This window comes from Drosophila persimilis, unplaced genomic scaffold, assembly GCF_003286085.1.
Source record: "Drosophila persimilis strain 14011-0111.01,24,50 unplaced genomic scaffold, DperRS2 tig00000686-arrow-arrow-pilon, whole genome shotgun sequence".
NCBI lineage: Eukaryota > Metazoa > Arthropoda > Insecta > Diptera > Drosophilidae > Drosophila > Drosophila persimilis.
This window is the reverse complement of record NW_020825336.1, coordinates 1,465,383-1,480,378: the sequence shown is the minus strand read 5'-3', so window position 1 is coordinate 1,480,378 and position 14,996 is coordinate 1,465,383. Positions and strand designations below refer to the sequence as shown.

Below are 14,996 nucleotides of genomic sequence, written 5' to 3'. Positions count from 1 at the left end.
ATAATCTTTTGTATTCTCCAATTGTAATTGTCGTTTTCTTTCTTATATAGCTCCATCGTGTACGCCTGTTTGGGGGACCAACTGCATTGCCACTACGATTACGTATATAGTATATATTTATGTATATTCTGATATATGCGAAAATGAATAGCTATAGTTTGGTTAATTGCTTGCAGAAATGTTAACACTTGTTTGGCTTTCGATCAAATTGCAACTACAATGAACAATAACAATAAAATGCTACACGCTACATAGATTTCAATTTCATATACGAGTATGTAATATATTGGATTCCAATGCTGAATCTACCCGAAAGTTTTGATTAAACTAGTTTTTAATTTTTAGTATATATTGGTCCAAGGGTTTTTGATTATTCATTTGATTTGTATGTAATTTTTGTTCGCTTTGATATTTGATTAAGTTTTAAGTTTTATTTTCTGAAAGTTTCCATTCTTCATGATCTTGAAGTACATTTTTTTATTCAATTACTACTCCTGTTTCTTTCACTATCCAAAAAATTCTCCCTTCTAAGTTTCCTTTATTTCTTTAAATTTTACTTCAATTCCTATATTTCTTCTACATTCTCATCCATAAAATTCATACGTTTCTAATCGTTTTCTTTTCGTTAATGATCTAAAAATGTATAATCTTCTTGTTGTAAAGTCAATCTTTTCAAATTTCAAATAAATGTTCCCTTTTCATGTCATAAAATGTTCCCTAAACAGAATCAGACTTTAGAGTTTGATATTTTCTGAAAACCAAAGAATTCAATTTAGAAACCAAAGCATCAAAATCTAGTAACCAAACAATCAAAAAATGATAAAACCAAAGAGTAATTATTTTTCAATTGCATTTTATATTTTATTAATACACAAAACTTAAATAAAATAATAGAATTTAAACTCTACATACCTACAATACAATACGTAATAGTCATAAGCATAATAATAGATAATAATAATAATAGTACACAATAGTGATATTGTCGTTTACAGTTATTGTACAATGTAAGAAATTCTATTCCGTTTTCCGTTTTCTTTTGTTCTTCTAAACATTTTCCTGTTTCTTTTGCTGTTTTCCATACTGTTCTATTGTTAAGATTTCTTTAAGATATTCTCTCTGTAAAAATGAAATGTTGCTGCTTTCGAATACCGGGAATACTATATCGTGTGTATATATATAGTCTAGGTAAATATTTAGAGAGAGAGTGAAAAAAGGTATAATATAATACAAAAAAAAAAAAACAATTGTGTGTGTGTGTCTGAGTATATAAGCGCTTTTCCGTGTGATAGATCTGAACTTTGCTTTCACTTCACTGAAATTCGCTTTGCTTGGCTTTGTTTTCACATCACTTAAAAGTCTAACGATTTTTTGGTCCAATAATAGTTGCGGTGATACAGGGGGGGTGGATTATGGGAGGGGGAAGGTACTGGGTTTTCTGGGTGATCAAAAAAATAAATATGCTTTTCTTGGAAGAAACAAACAGAACTTCAAATGACAATAAAATAAAATAAAACAAACAAAAACATAAAAAAAAAAATATATATGCGATGCCCTGAATTGTCGTGGGGTTTCAGGTTTCAGGCTAACGAGGGAGAGGGATTGTGCGGTATGTCAATTTAAAATTAATTTGTATAAGATGAGACCGTTGCACCTGTATGTATGTGAGAGGGGGGGCCGTGGGGCTGTGGGGGGGTGCAGATTTGGACAGAGAAACCACCACTCTAGAAGGGACGCTTCAGCTTGTGGATGGCATTGGTCAGGTGCAAGATCTCCGTGTTCATCTGGTGGACCAGGGTCTCCAGTTTGTCCACAGAGTCCAATACCTCGACGCGCTCGGTGTGTGGGTTGAAGCGCACCTCGAAGGGGCGGGACATTGTGCTGACCCAGCGACGGAACTTGTCCTTGGCATCCTCGAAGCTCTCGGCCACATAGTAGATGGGCTGGTACTCCTGGTCCTGGTACGGCTGCACCGCCGTGGAGGCTGGCTCGAAGGCGCGATGCTCGCACTTGTCGCTGATGGCGTGCAACAGCTCGCCATAGGAGCTCAGCAGACCAGCACCGTAGGCCTTGATCTGACCGTGTTCCTTGCAGAGACCGAACTCAACAGTGAACCAGTAGACCTACAATCAGAGAGACAGAGAGGGAGGGATAGCACACAAGTTAGTGAATGACTAAACAATGAAAGAGCGGCAGTGTCACTGTTGCCATAAGGCCATGCATCCACCGGATGCCATTAACCGGTTGGCTATTGGGCTGGGGCAATTCAATTAAGTGGAAACTCACCGTGGACAGCTTCTCGATTTCTTCATCAGAGGCACCCAGAGAGGCCAGGCCAATCTCCTGCGAGAACTGGGCAAAGCTGGGATCGGCCAGCAGCGGCATGTGTCCCAACAGCTCGTGGATGGAGTCCCTGCAATGAGGAAAGGGGAAGGGCGAGAAATAATGGTTAGAAAATGTGTGAAAAATATATGCGCAGCACATAAAGCAATTAGCCAGGCTAAATGAGAAGATGGGTATCCTGCTGCTGCTGCTGCTGCTTCCCGCTGAAGCCAATTTGCTTCTCTCGAACAAGAGAAAAGTTGCTAGCCGCCAACAGGAAGCAGGAAACCCACCGCCCATTCAGTGCCAACGAAATGCAATTAGGGGCGCACAAAGAGCTTTTCCCCTTTGATGCTTTCATGTTGCGGGGTGGCGGGCGACACTTACGGCTCGGGGGTGTGGTACGGAGAGTTGACGTGGCGCACATACTGGGTGCTCTGGAAGATGCGGAAGGCCAGGGAGGCGAGGAAGTCGCGAGCAGTCAGGAGACCGGCGGCCGGACGCAGAGAGAAGCCAGTATTCTTGCGGAGGAAGTCGGACATCTCCTGGAGCTGGGGCAGACGGTGGTCGACGAAGATCTGCTCGTCCTGGAGCATCTGGAAGGCGGCACGGTACTCGGCACAGGCATGCTTGGGGGCCAGATCCTGGACGGTCTTGAAGACCGAGCGCCAGGTCTTGACCTCCACATCGGTGTAGGCGATGTATGGGATCGGATCTCCGTACTTGTAGGCGAAGGCAATCTCGGCAATCTCCTTGCGGCGCTGGCGGTACACCTTGTCGGCGAATCCGGGATGGTTCATGTCGAGATCGGGCTCGTACTTGGTCATCAGATGGTTGCAGTCGTCCAGCTCGGAGGCGTGCTTGGGGAACCAGGGCGCCTTCACGCTGATGTTGTTCTCGGCCAGCAGATTCATGCTGCTGAAGGAGCCCGACTGGCGCAGCGAGCGGATCAACTGCAGCAGATTGCCGCGAGTCATGTCCAGCTTGATGAGCACATCATGATCGACGCCCTCGACGCGGGACTGACGCGACTCCACATGCTGGACGGTGCCGTGGAAGGTCTCGATGGCCTTCAGGATGCGGCCCAGCGAGGAGATGCCCTCCTTGAGGCGCACCACCAATGCGGCGCTCTGCATGGCTGCCTCAGCCTCGGGGGACTCGGAGGCGGAGTTGGCCAATAAAATCTCTTCCTCGGTAAGACCGTAATCTGAAAGCAGGGAAAAGAACGGAAAAGATGCAATCATGAGGCAAGCGGCAAGCGGCTTAAGGTCACGTAAACGATAATCGGGCTACGTGGGCGGGCTAGGACTAGGACCAGTGGGTGGGCGGGTTGGCGGGATGGCGGTGGCAGGCAGGGTTGCCAGGCGCACGCATTTCATATTTCCATCAAGTCGAGCGTAACAAATGAAAAAGGGAAATGCGACATTTCCACTCCACTCCACTGCTGTCTCAACGGCTGGCCCCCGCAATTGTTCGGTTGAGTGCTGAGTGCTTTGCTCTTTCTTCTCTCTTTTCTCTAGTACTTTATCATATTAAGCACTTAAATCAATGTCGCACGCTTTTCAAAAGCTCCTCAGAAGTTAAGTACTACTTAGGGGGGGCAGGGGGAGGGAATGCGGGGTCGGAGACTTACCGTTCTTGGGCGGCTGGCCCGCAGGTTCCTGCGACTGCTCCGTCTCAGCGCTCTCAATCTCAAAATCTTCAACTAAAAACGAAATCAAAACGAAAACGAAAACCATAAAATTAAAATCAAAAATCAATAAAACCATAAAAGGGATGAAGGGGGAAAAGTAAGTGGGTGGGAATTAAATGAACGAATAAGCACCTGGAACGTAGTCGTTGTCCATGGGCAGCTCGAGGTTCTCGAGATTGGGCTGCTCGTCCTGCAGCTCCACATTCTGCTCGGCTGGGATGTGCTCCTGGGCCTGCTGAATGCATTCCTCCAGAGAAGCGTCTTTAAAAATAATAAAAAATAAAATAAAATAAAATAAAATTAAATATGGGGAAATAAAATAAAGAACTACAAAAACAAACTCAAGGAAAAGTGAATTTAAACTCAAAATGTAGGCCACTTTAAGAGTGTGATACCCCGCACTTGTTGAGTGCTTTCCCCGCACTTGTTGCCAACGATTCTCGAGTGCTTACCATTTGCCTTGTTGCGCGCTTCCTCCAGGACGGTCTGTTTGGTCTGCTTGACCACCAGAGTCTCGAAGCGGGCATCGTCCACCAGGCTGCGACGGCGCGATGGATACCCATTCTGAAACATAGAAGATGGAAAGGGAAATACATTTTAGTGACACTTCGCAAAGCGATGAGAGACAGACAGGATATGCAACGGAAATTGGATGATTGCCTTGACCTTTGCTGTGTGTGTATGTGAGTGTGTGTGTGTTTGGCTCTGCCCGTGCTGCCATTGCGCAATTGGGACGGCTCTTATATAAAAAAAAGTGTGTCTGTGGCGTGAAAGCGTCTTCAGATCTTTTCTTTTGGCTATTATCCGAGGGACCACTCTATTCATGAAACCCTATTGATTGTGATGTTAATTTAATGCGATGTCACACGGCTGTGGAGCTCGCACAGAGCTCCACGGATGGCAGGTGCCAAAGACAAATGATATATGGCGGAGAGATATACAAAATCTCCAATACGATTCTATCTGTGAATGGAATCCAAAAATGCAGCTGTGGAAAGGTTTCCACCAGTTGCAGTTTTCACCTGTTTATTGGCCTCTTTCGGGCCATCGCCATCGGTTTGGCTGATGAAAGATGTGCCTTCCATTGAATCATTTTTATTGATTTCATATTTTGTTTTTTTTTTTCGGTTTTGTTGGGACTGTTGCCGCAACATAAACATAAACAGGGGACCGACAGACAGACAGAGAGACTCCAAGTTGGCGTCAACAATGAGGTGCCTCTGTCGCGGTGGCTCTGTCTTGTGTGTGACTCCGTGGGTAAGTGCAGGGGCAGGGCAACCACTTTCACTTATTTGTTAAATAATAACTTCGTTTAATCAGAGGCCGTCTTGGGCGACTCGTTGACGGCTTACGGGATTGGCAGGGAAGCTGCCGTTTCGATTTAGGCCGCCGTTCTTAGAGGTGTGAATGAATTGGCCAACTTTGGGCAACAACTGGGATTTTGCAAAAAAAAAAAAAAAAAAAAAAAAAAGAAAGAAAAAAACGCCTTGTTATGGGCGGACACACAGTCGACAGGTTTTTCGAAATAAACCTTTAACTAGTCACGTAGACCACCAACGTTTCTCTATTTTGGTATCTGTATGTTTTTCTTGGATTTTCTTTGAGGGGGGTGAGGGGGAGGGGGTTGGCTTGGACTGGAACTGGGACTCACCTCAATACTGTAAGATTTCTTGATGGCGAACATCTCGCGATTCTTTTGGGCTGCTGCAACGGCCATCATTTTGTTTTGTGTTGGGTTTTGTGATTAGTGAGGATAACAAAAATTTATGCAAAGTGTTGGCTAAAACACTTAGAATACTATTTGCTTGTTGGCTTTTTGTTTATCGTATTTGATTTGGCAATAAGCACTCGAAATGTATTGACACTTTCACTGCTTATTGGCGCGAGGAGTTGGAAAAAAAGTTGGCTGGGAAAATGCTCCTGGAACTGAACTGTTTGCGTCTAGAATTGAGCTGAATGAACAAGAACTCTCGATTCACGGCGGATATTTGTCGATATATTGCGGGATCCTTTCGCGACTTCGAAACTGATATGACGGTTCTTGTTTTGGGTTGGGATATCCTTTCAGCTAATTGTATTACAACAAACAGAGTCAGCAAACTACTTGAGGCTGGGCACAAGTCTTTAGAGCGGATGATAGCGAATCAATGCATGCTCCAGGTCGTGTTGCCAGTGCTTAAATACCCCCAGAGTCCGGCAACCGAATCGCCGAACGGCAACGACGAGGGCCCCCGACGAGAGATGGGGACAGAAACGACGTCGAATCCGATGACTGGTTTTCGCATGCTGTGACGTATTTGCCCCGAGAGACAGCCAACCCCACAGTCACAGTCACAGCCACAGCTGTATCTGGTTTATTGCTCTTGTGGTTGCCGCTGCTGCTGCTGCTACCTCTGCTGCTGTCGTGCCGTGGGGTTTCCTCTCACCAGGTTCGAGCATTTGGCAGTGGGTCGAGAATCGCGGGGCCTGACTCGACCAAGTTCAAGTGCGGCAACAGGCTAGAACGTGTAGTGGTGTTGGTGCCTTAACTGCTGCTGCTGCTGCTGCTGCTGCTGCTGGAGCGGGGTTAAACCATTAGCGCGTGCGCGCGTCAGTCCACCCGTAGAAATAACCAAAACATTTGGAATTGTCTCAGGCGTCATTAGAAAAGCCTAAACGGATTGGAATACCAGAAGAAACGAAAGCAAAATCTTCTGAATGGTTGTGAATGGTTGCGAGGGGGGAAATACCAAAAGAATCTGAACCAAAACAAAGCAAGGATAACAGAAGCACAATGCTGGAGAGGTACAGTTTTCGACCGAGAGTTTAGAAACACCCCTACGAAAGGGAGCAAAGGGTATGCCGATTAACTCATGAGTTTTTCAAATACAACAAGAAATTAATGAAAATCCTGTCCTTGATACAGAATTTACCCTAAGAAATACCAAAATAGACCAAAATAAAATCTTTAAAAACTTGATTAAATGCCGAATGGGTACAGTCAATAGTTCTCAATGAAAAATCCTCAATGACTCAACGATTTCTAGATCACATCTGGAGCGGATACAAATGCGGATCGATCATGTTCTAGACCACATTCCGGGGGTGGATACAATCACAAATCATTTAGGAACACAGCACACAGAAGAAAGAAACAAGCCGCTGATCACTAGATCCTCCTACAAGAAACCAAGGAAAAGCCTAAGGTAAGTCACGATGAAAATATGATCAGTTCTAGACAAGTTTTCGAGTACATATGGGGCGGACACAGCACAGAGAAACAAGCCGAGAGTTCTCAATGAAATTATGACTAGATCCTGCTACAAGAAACTAAGGAAATGTCTAAGGTATATGCCCCATGAGTACACTCAACACTTTCCAATGAAAATGTCACCAGATCCTGAATGAGTCAACGGGTTCTAGGCAAGTTTTCGACCACATCTGGGGCGGATACAAACGCGGATCATTTAGGGACAGAACAGAGTGAAAGTCAACAGAAAAACAAAGTTATGGTAGAAGTAAACAGGAAGTGGGCCTCAATGTTTGTGCGGCTGAGTAGGCGGCTCACTCGCATGCCATTTCAATTAATTTTTTAAAAGCACAACATTTAGCAGCTAATTTGCATGCGTAAGTGTGTGTAAGTGTAGCACATTAAACTAACCTCTGGATGCCATAACAATTCTATAACTAGATCGATCTATATAATGTGATAGAATAAGTGAGTGCCGATCCGTGTCAAAACATCTGGCGAATGGAATTTGCATATGGCAGGCAGGCAGGCAGGCATATTTGCAGCTGACAGATCGAAAAACAGAAAACACTAGTCAGAGGTGCGGAATGAGTACAATTACATATTCCTGTAAGCTGGCTGATAACGCTGCTCCCGCTGGCAAGGCTGGCCGACCGCTTCTCAAATTGGTCTTGGCTCGGAGACGGAGACGGGGACTGAATGACATTTTCAGTGGCAGTGGCAGCGGCTTAACCAAACTCGGTTTGCCATTGATCTACATATGTACATGCGAATACGTGCACTTGTACTTGCAACAATCTGGTCATCCTTGCAGCCTGCATCGAGGTGCATCGAGAGCTGCGACTAACTAACTAACTCCAACTAATGTCTAATGTTAATGCAAACCGATCAAATTAGTAGATCGAAGCAAATGATTGTGCTAACGAGCCGATAATGAGCCAACACACACACACATCATCCGACCATCACGCAGCGGCATTAAGTTATTAAATATAATAGATTATCCAGCTGAGAGGAAAAGGCATAAAAAACATAATCATCGCGCTGATAGATTCATTATACAAATTGAATTGTACACATGATTGGATGCCATGATTCATGGATGCGATGGATGTTGTATAAGCAGGAAAATTATCCATTTATTAAAGCAGAACAAAATATGGAAAATGTATGTACAAAGTCGAAAAGATATGGGAATTACCATTAAAAGCTTCAACTTTCAATACAACTTTCCTATATTTAAATATAAATAAATTGAACGCATATTTCGTTTAAATAGAAAACACTTAAAAATTAATATAATATGTTTAATTTAAATATATAAAAACACATATATTTTAAAGATGAAATATAATTGATCAAATATTGTCATATTAAAGTCGAATTATAATATATATATTGCCAATTAATGCAAATTTCAGGGCTGCTTTCTCTCGAAAGATGGCTACAGAAATGGATTGGCCTGGCTTCATCCAGCTTTAAGCCTCCCTGCCATAACATTGGCCCCTTAAAAGCCTAAATGGGCTGTCAATCCATTATATTACCCATTTCCCGCATTACTCATTGGCTAATGTTCAGGTTTAGGTTCCCACATTGGCATTGCCCCCATTCCATTCACATTTAAGCTGAACGTTTACTTCCGATTTTCATGCACTCTTTTTAGGAAGCCAATCAAGAGTTTAGTTTGAGCTTAAGGTTTTTGCTAAAACATGCAAAATAAAATATACAAATACTCGAGTATCTTAATCTCTCACACGTTCGAATGCCTCCACGCCTTGGGCGAGCTTTTCTTCCGACTTTAGTAGTTTTCTGCGATTGTTCTTTGTGTGCCTGCGCCTCGGCCTGGGCCTGGCCTGCCTGCCTGGTGCATAATTGAGGCACAGCCTCTATAATTGTTGCTGTTAAAGTCTCTTATTTGGTATTTTTTTTATTAAATATTTAAATTTAATTGTGCATGCAAACAGATCCGAGAGTACACACACGCCCAAGGTTCCAGAAGTCATAAAAGTTGGAGTTGGAGTTGAAGTTGGAGTTGAAGTTGGAGTTGAAGTTGGAGTCGGAGAATCGTGATTCATGGCATTCTAGACACGTAGGCAGGTACAGATACAGATACCCGACCATTCACTGGGATTTCCTTGTCCTTGACCGTGAACCTTTAACGGTTGACTAGCCACCGTTTCTAGGCGAGATTCCCCCGTCTATACCTGGAGTTGTTTGGTCAAGCAGTTTGTTTGTTGTATTGAAGTCTCATGATCAAACCATAATAAGTGAAGCAAACTACATATATAAGCGATCTCCGATCTCCGATCTCGGCTCCCCGCCCGACCTATCCGAGTATCTATCTCTGCCCCTTTTTTGTTTGTAGTATATACAATGTTTAATTGTTTGAACAATACATTTTCGAAATGGCTCCTTTGAGAATTTGAGTTGAGTTTGAATTTGGCTCGAGATTGAAGGTCGATGCTTTTTAGCTTTTGCAATTTTTACTTTTGTTACATAAGACGGATAACTTTTTTTTCGGTTTTTTCTTAGACCTAATGATCAATCATCAAATAAAAAAACACACACACACACAAAACGATAATAGTAAAAAAAGAGCGTTCAAACAAATTAGATTCTATAATTAAAATTTCACAGGCGGCCAAAACCTTTGGCGGACTTTATTGGGTTTTTACTGTGCCACACGCAAACAGATAGAGGGCTTTGTTCTAATAAAAAGAGATAATATTTATGTTTGATTCAGTCACGTAGTCCATTTTGTTGAGGGGGGAGACATATGTAGTCGTAGCACAGTTTTGTTTGTTTTTGTATCCATTCCATCGATCATAATTGTCAGCATGAAATGCCAAAAACGTATCGGCGAAAGCAGTTCCTGTTGGCCATTGGATTCGTCTGAGAATTGAGAAAGCCGGAGAGCTGTCAGTCGTAGAGAAATATCATGAAAATTTAGATAAAAGTATAGTTACATAGATGGGCTGATGTGTGGATGGATATAGCCAGAATTGTAGAAAGAGTTGTCTAAGAGATATTGAAGATCATACAAAAGTGAAGTAAATTGGTATTTGGATAGGTACAAGGAAAGAAATAATGTGAATATTATATGCTCTCGAGAGCAGATTGAGAAATAGTTTTTATGAAAAGAAACATAGAAATACATGCGGATTTGCAGGAATATTTTTGAGAGAAGATGGAGACTGTCTATGTTGATTTATATGTGGAATGAAAGATAAGGATTTTACCTAATTCCTAGAGAGAGAACACATGAATAGATTACCCCAGATTCTGCTGCCCCCAGACCAGAAATTTTCCCAACCTTCCCGGACTACGTTTACTTTTTTCCCTTCTCGCATTTCCCATAATCTTGCAGCCTTGCCTCGGACCAGCTCCAGCTGCAACAGCAACTGCAGCTCCAATGATTTCCCAGCCCTCGTCGTGTGCCCTTGCAAAAACTTCCGAGAATATAGTGAATCTGTTGCAGGGACTCCACTTCCTATGAATCAAATTAAATATTATTCATAATTCAATTAAGTGCAATTAATAATACAATTACGAATCCATTTCAAAAATTCTCAATTTTTAATTTTTTTTCCATTCTACTGCTACTACACCAATCTACGGGCAATTATGTGCATTAATTACAAATGGCAATCGTTTTTGTTGCTAATTATTGTATAATATTGAGGTTTTGCTTTCCCAAATGCCCCAATCGGAGCCACAATCGGAGCCACAATCGGAGCCACAACCGGAGCGGAGTGTCCATGTGGATGAGCTGTCAGAGTGCGATCGCGGGGGACTCCACTCCACTCCACACAACACGCTGATGTATCAATCACGTGCCACTTAGAGACTGGACGACGCGTCGTCTCTACCGCCCCCGTCGCTGCCCCCTCACCGGCGGATGGCGCTTTCTAAGTCATATCGAACTCGTTTATGGCTGATTCACCTGGGGGCCAAAGATGACGCCGGCTATAGCTGGGCTGGTATCTGCAACTGTATCTGTATCTGTATCTCTCCGTACATCTCGTATCTCTCGCATTTAGCAATAAAAATTGTTCATTTGAATATGCAAAATAGCCGCGCGGTGCGCCTCGCGCCTCGCGTCTCGTTCGCATTTTGTTTTGTTTTCTGTTTATGGTTTTTTATCACACATTTTGTTTGTTTTTCTTTTTCTCTTGATTTTGCGTCACGTGCGACAAACAAAACATAAAAACAAAACAAAAAAAACCACCGAAAAAGACCAGCGTCAACATTTCTAGAGGGGGATTTTGTTGGCCAGGCAAGGACCACAGCCTGTTGACGTGGTTTCGGGGCCAAAAGACCGAGAGATTGCTCATTAAATGGATGTTTATCGATCTGGGAATTTGTGTGAACTATAACTATTCCACAGAAAAGCGTTGTCATATGGGGGTTTTAACCAAATAATTATCGAAAATAATTAGCTATAATTAGATAGATTCTCGACTACAAATGAACTTAAATGGATCGTGCAAGTGCTGCTTAGAATCTCAATCTCCTGGTGATGATGACGATGGCATGGATGGCTTGGAAGTTCCCCGTTTTGGTGGGGGGTTTTCGGTAGCCTCTGCACAGGACTCTCTTGTCCGTTCCGGCAGGCCAATCACAATTTTATATTTAGCTTATTGTTGAGTTAACGACTTTGCCTTACTTATTTGTGAATGTGTTCCAAAACATTTCCGAGGCGTGTTCGCTCGCTGGCTCTCTGGGGCCCCAAAATAAACACCAGCTTAATCACCAGCAACAGCCAACAGCCAACAGCAACGGTTGTGGGGCTCCGAACGAGCCCCCAAAAATAATCATAAATATATATCTGCCCAGAAATATGCCCGAGTACGAGGAGTACGAGTATATTATCATTATTATCACATTGTCGTTAAACGCCAACAAAGCAAGGGAAACCAGTTTATTGCACCTTGCACCCGGAGGGGCCAACTAACTTTACAAAGAAAGTTAAAATTAAGCCCAAAGTCGAAGAATGCACTGGATTGTCTGCTAAAGATTCAGAGATATACATATATTATTTAATAAGCCTATTAAATGGTGCGAATGACGGACCCTTTTAGTCACTTCATAATGTTTTTCTCTCCTCTGGAAGCACTTGACCCGATTAGCCAATAGCCAGAGGGTTTTTGTGGGAAAATCAATAGACATCTGTCATTGACAGGTCACACACGTCCACAGGTCCACAGCCGTACAGCTGGTGGTGGGTGGGTCACAAAAACACAGAGCGGAAGGCCTTCCACTCATGCTTTTCATTTTTCAAGTGCCTGTCTCTGTTTTTGATCAGTGGTGAAATCGAAGCGAACTTTCAGCCAAAATGTAAATCACACAAAATTCTCATTAAAGAGGTAAAGTCCCGTCCCGCACAAATGCTGCAAATTGCTGGTAGTGCCAATGTGGCGTGGCATGCAATTAAAGCCAAAGGAGTCACCTCGCAGATTAACGTCTGTTTGTGCCACAAAATCAAGTTAGTTGGGTCTTCCCCAACGCACATGTGCGTCAAGACTGTGTGAGAGTTGTGGCTGCTGCCTACGATCAATCGCTAACTGAGTCATGGTCGGAGTGTCAGCTGAGAGATACTTTCAAAAAAAAATTAAAAGGTAACAAAAACGCGATTATTTTTCCCACTTACATGGGGATTTTTCGTTTGATCAGCATTCTTAGTGTGTTGTTTTTTGTGTTATTTTCAGAATCGGAAATGCTGCGGTTGAAATGAAATGTGTAGATGTCACAGATTGCTCTGGCGCTTGGGCTTGTCTTTGGGGAATTTCCTTATTCACGAGTTATGGAGAAGTATCTTAAAAGTACAATACAATGGGAATGCAAGGGGAATCATTTGTAAAAGAGTTTTGAGATGAATGTATCCCGAGATACAGGTAATCCCGAGGTAATATCTAAAGATGCATTTACGAAACGTTTGTGTAGCTTAATATTCTTCAAATATGCCTCCCAAAATATTTCTGGATCGATGAAACTATTTTCTGCAGAAAAAACCTTGGGGGGTATTTTTCCAAGTTACTCGGTGATTCTTCTTTGATCAACATTCCAAATGTGTTCTAACTGACACTTGGGACTATGGAACATTCCCATTGCTTTTTATGCATTCCCCCAATCTGTCTGTTAATCCATAGGACTACTTTCTGAAGAGAAACATGTACAGTTTTCTAAATTCCATGGGGATTTTTCCTTCATCAGCATTCTAGATGTGTTCTTTTTGAACTGTCAATCAGCAAATAGGAAATGCTGCGGTGGTTTAACCACAAGAGATGATACACATCACCAATGGCTCGGCGTCTCTGTGTGATTTGCATAATTCTGTGCAGGTCTATTTCCTAGGAAACGTTCTATATATTTTCACAATAGTTTTTTTGGGCGTCGAGCGAATGAATTGACAAATTTTTTCTTTGGGTTTCTCTAGCGCAAACCAGTTTCCACAGACTATTTAGCATAAAGCGCTAATATGCTCCACTTAACGTCCAGTTTTTTGAAGACCATTGATAAGCTACCGTTCATGGATGTGCTTATGGGAATTGTCCCCAAAACTGTGTGTTAATTCTAAGGCAATTGCTAGGCTTAGACCCCGAACGAAGGTCGAGTACTTTCTAAGGTCTGTTTATGGTTTGTGTGTGTTTTTGTCAGAGGCCCAGAGGCTGTGGGTTCTAATATCTGGCTGCGTGTTAGTTCTAGTGTTTAGCATTAACATAAATTGCGATTCAGTCGATCAGCAGCAGCTGGCCATAAAAACTAGTAACAATTTCATTAGGCCAGCTGGCTGGCTGGCTGGCTGGCGGGCTGGCCCACAGGCTGAATGATGTTTAGCGTTTGAGTTAAGATACTTTCAATGCTTAACGAGGGTGAAAAGTGGCGGCGGCTAATTAGAGGCGAGTGTCATGTGAATCGAGATCTTGTGTGTGTGTTTTCGTGTGGGGGGGTTGAGCTCTCATTTATGTAATGCTATATTTCATCAAATGCCATTGCATTCTAAATTTAAATTTTTCACTTTACTTTTGCAACGCGCGTGCGCGACGAAAAATTCCATTGAACTTTTGAGGCGTTTGTGCAGGAAGTGGAGTTCGTTGCTTAAGTCTTTTGAATCTGTCGGAAACGAGAGGCGCTTTGCTCTTAAATATGAAAATAATATGCGACGTTTACGACAATGTAAATTTACAGCACAACAAAAAACTGAGCTGATACATAATCCTCTTCTAATGATCCATTAATCAAAGATCTTGCTCTTAAGAGGGGATTATCTAATAGAGTTTTGCAGATGACAGGGCGCCATGCACAGATCTACAATACACTACAGATCGGATCAGATCTACTATATTGTATAATCGCTCAATCAAAGGCCAAGTTCAAACCGCACCCGCCATAAAAGCCATTGTCTTAATGGCAACCTAACCACAAAACCCAACATATAATATTGTGTGTATATTGACAACTGAGGCCGCAAAATTCATTAAAAAAGAAAGAGAAAAAAACCCACACACACACAAAGGTTCAATGAACGCAGCGGCAGGTCCAAGGGAGCGCTATTTTTAAGCTCGATTTAATTTGATTTGTTTGCATTAATTGGCCGGATAACTTCTTTCTTTTCTGATTCACAAACGGAAGTCTAAGTCAAGTTGCTGACTAAAGAAGTTCTTGTAAATTGTCTCAACTGCACCGCGAGGCGGATTCACGAGGCAGTGGCAGTGGCAGCGCCAGTGGCAGAGGCAGAGGCAGTCAGCCGGT

At 42.8% G+C, this 14,996-nt stretch overlaps 1 protein-coding gene across 2 annotated transcripts; it reads right to left on the bottom strand.

The window, feature by feature from the left end:
* Nucleotides 1-927: 927 nt before the first annotated feature.
* On the bottom strand, nucleotides 928-6,143 carry LOC6601668 (tyrosine 3-monooxygenase). 2 transcript variants are annotated; one of them, XM_002026697.2, is made up of 7 exons: nucleotides 5,667-6,143; nucleotides 4,468-4,579; nucleotides 4,148-4,276; nucleotides 3,956-4,027; nucleotides 2,710-3,529; nucleotides 2,287-2,413; nucleotides 929-2,123 (listed from the first exon to the last, which is right to left on the bottom strand). In XM_002026697.2, exons 1-7 carry the CDS (start codon nucleotides 5,733-5,735, stop codon nucleotides 1,725-1,727), a joined length of 1,728 nt encoding a protein of 575 aa, XP_002026733.1. In that variant the 5' UTR covers nucleotides 5,736-6,143; the 3' UTR covers nucleotides 929-1,724. The 2 variants fall into 2 exon arrangements, with proteins under 2 accessions (XP_026847570.1, XP_002026733.1); XM_026991769.1 differs by lacking the exons at nucleotides 3,956-4,027; nucleotides 4,148-4,276 and having other exon boundaries at nucleotides 928-2,123.
* Between the last annotated feature and the right edge of the window lie 8,853 nt (nucleotides 6,144-14,996).

Coding starts and splice junctions, on each gene's coding strand:
- LOC6601668 (XM_002026697.2), bottom strand. CDS start 5,735: ATGATGGCCGTTGCAGCAGCCCAAAAGAATCGCGAGATGTTCGCCATC. Junction 4,277..4,467: donor AGCGCGCAACAAGGCAAATG/GTAAGCACTCGA, acceptor TTATTTTTAAAG/ACGCTTCTCTGGAGGAATGC. Junction 4,028..4,147: donor GGACAACGACTACGTTCCAG/GTGCTTATTCGT, acceptor TTTCGTTTTTAG/TTGAAGATTTTGAGATTGAG.